This window comes from Cystoisospora suis (assembly GCF_002600585.1).
Source record: "Cystoisospora suis strain Wien I chromosome Unknown contig_8034, whole genome shotgun sequence".
Classification (NCBI taxonomy): Eukaryota; Apicomplexa; class Conoidasida; order Eucoccidiorida; family Sarcocystidae; genus Cystoisospora; species Cystoisospora suis.
The window spans coordinates 701-1,505 of record NW_027160817.1 but is presented as its reverse complement, the minus strand read 5'-3'; the positions used below and the strand labels follow the sequence as shown (position 1 = coordinate 1,505).

At 40.5% G+C, this 805-nt stretch overlaps 1 protein-coding gene across 1 annotated transcript in view; it reads left to right on the top strand.

Moving 5' to 3' along the window:
* The window catches only part of CSUI_010698 (uncharacterized protein), a gene marked incomplete at its 3' end in the record, with an annotated part of 2,981 nt that extends 2,561 nt beyond the window's left edge, over nt 1–420 (top strand). Inside the window, exons 2-3 of the mRNA XM_068070800.1 lie at nt 220–271; nt 340–420. Coding sequence (XP_067917224.1) covers nt 220–271; nt 340–420 — 133 coding nt within the window. The remainder of the gene's footprint in view (nt 1–219; nt 272–339) is intronic.
* Nucleotides 421–805: the final 385 nt, after the last annotated feature.

The following is an 805-nucleotide window of genomic DNA, read 5'->3' as shown; positions in this document are numbered from 1 at the left end:
GATAGATAGATGAGAGAGAGAGAGATAAGCTATACGTCCGAGGGAGTTTGTAGAGTGGATGTTCTTCCTCTCTTCGTTTAACCAGCGAAGTGTCGCTTTATCTACCAGTTTGCTCCCCCTTCTCTTCATGTCCTTCTACAAGTCTTTTCTTCATCGTCTTTCTTCTTCTTTTTCTTTCTCTTCTTCTGCTCTTTCGCTTCTTGTTTTTCTTCTTCTTAGCATCGAGGACCCATGCGTGGTATCACGAGACCTTCAAGACGTCTTATCCAAGGTAAGCTCATGCAAGGTATCTTTTTGCATGAAGTCGTCTCTTCGTTACTCCTTCCTTCTTTCCTTCAGTCTTCTTCTTCTTCTTATTCTCTTCATATCAACATCGTTCATCGAACTAACAACCTAACTGACTCTCTTCTCTCTCCTTATATGTACGTCTATACATATATATATATATATATACATTTATATATATATACAATAGTAGTCTTAACTCTTCCATGTGCTCGGAGCCTTGGAGTAGGGGGGACGCATGATGCATCTCTGCATAGAGAGAGAGAGAAAGATATAGGGAAAGAGACAGACAGATAGAGATAGAGAGGTAGACGATGTCTGTATGCATCCACGTATGTAGATGTCTATACAAGTCTGGGTGGATACACGTATCTCGTATAGGATTGCATGTATGTACAGATGTGTATGTATAGGTATGTGTAGTATGGATGACTCTGCATGCATTCTGAAAACGAAGGCTATGATTCTTGCTGTTACCGTAGTAGTGAAGATGATAAAGCTCTCTCTCTCCCTCTCTCTT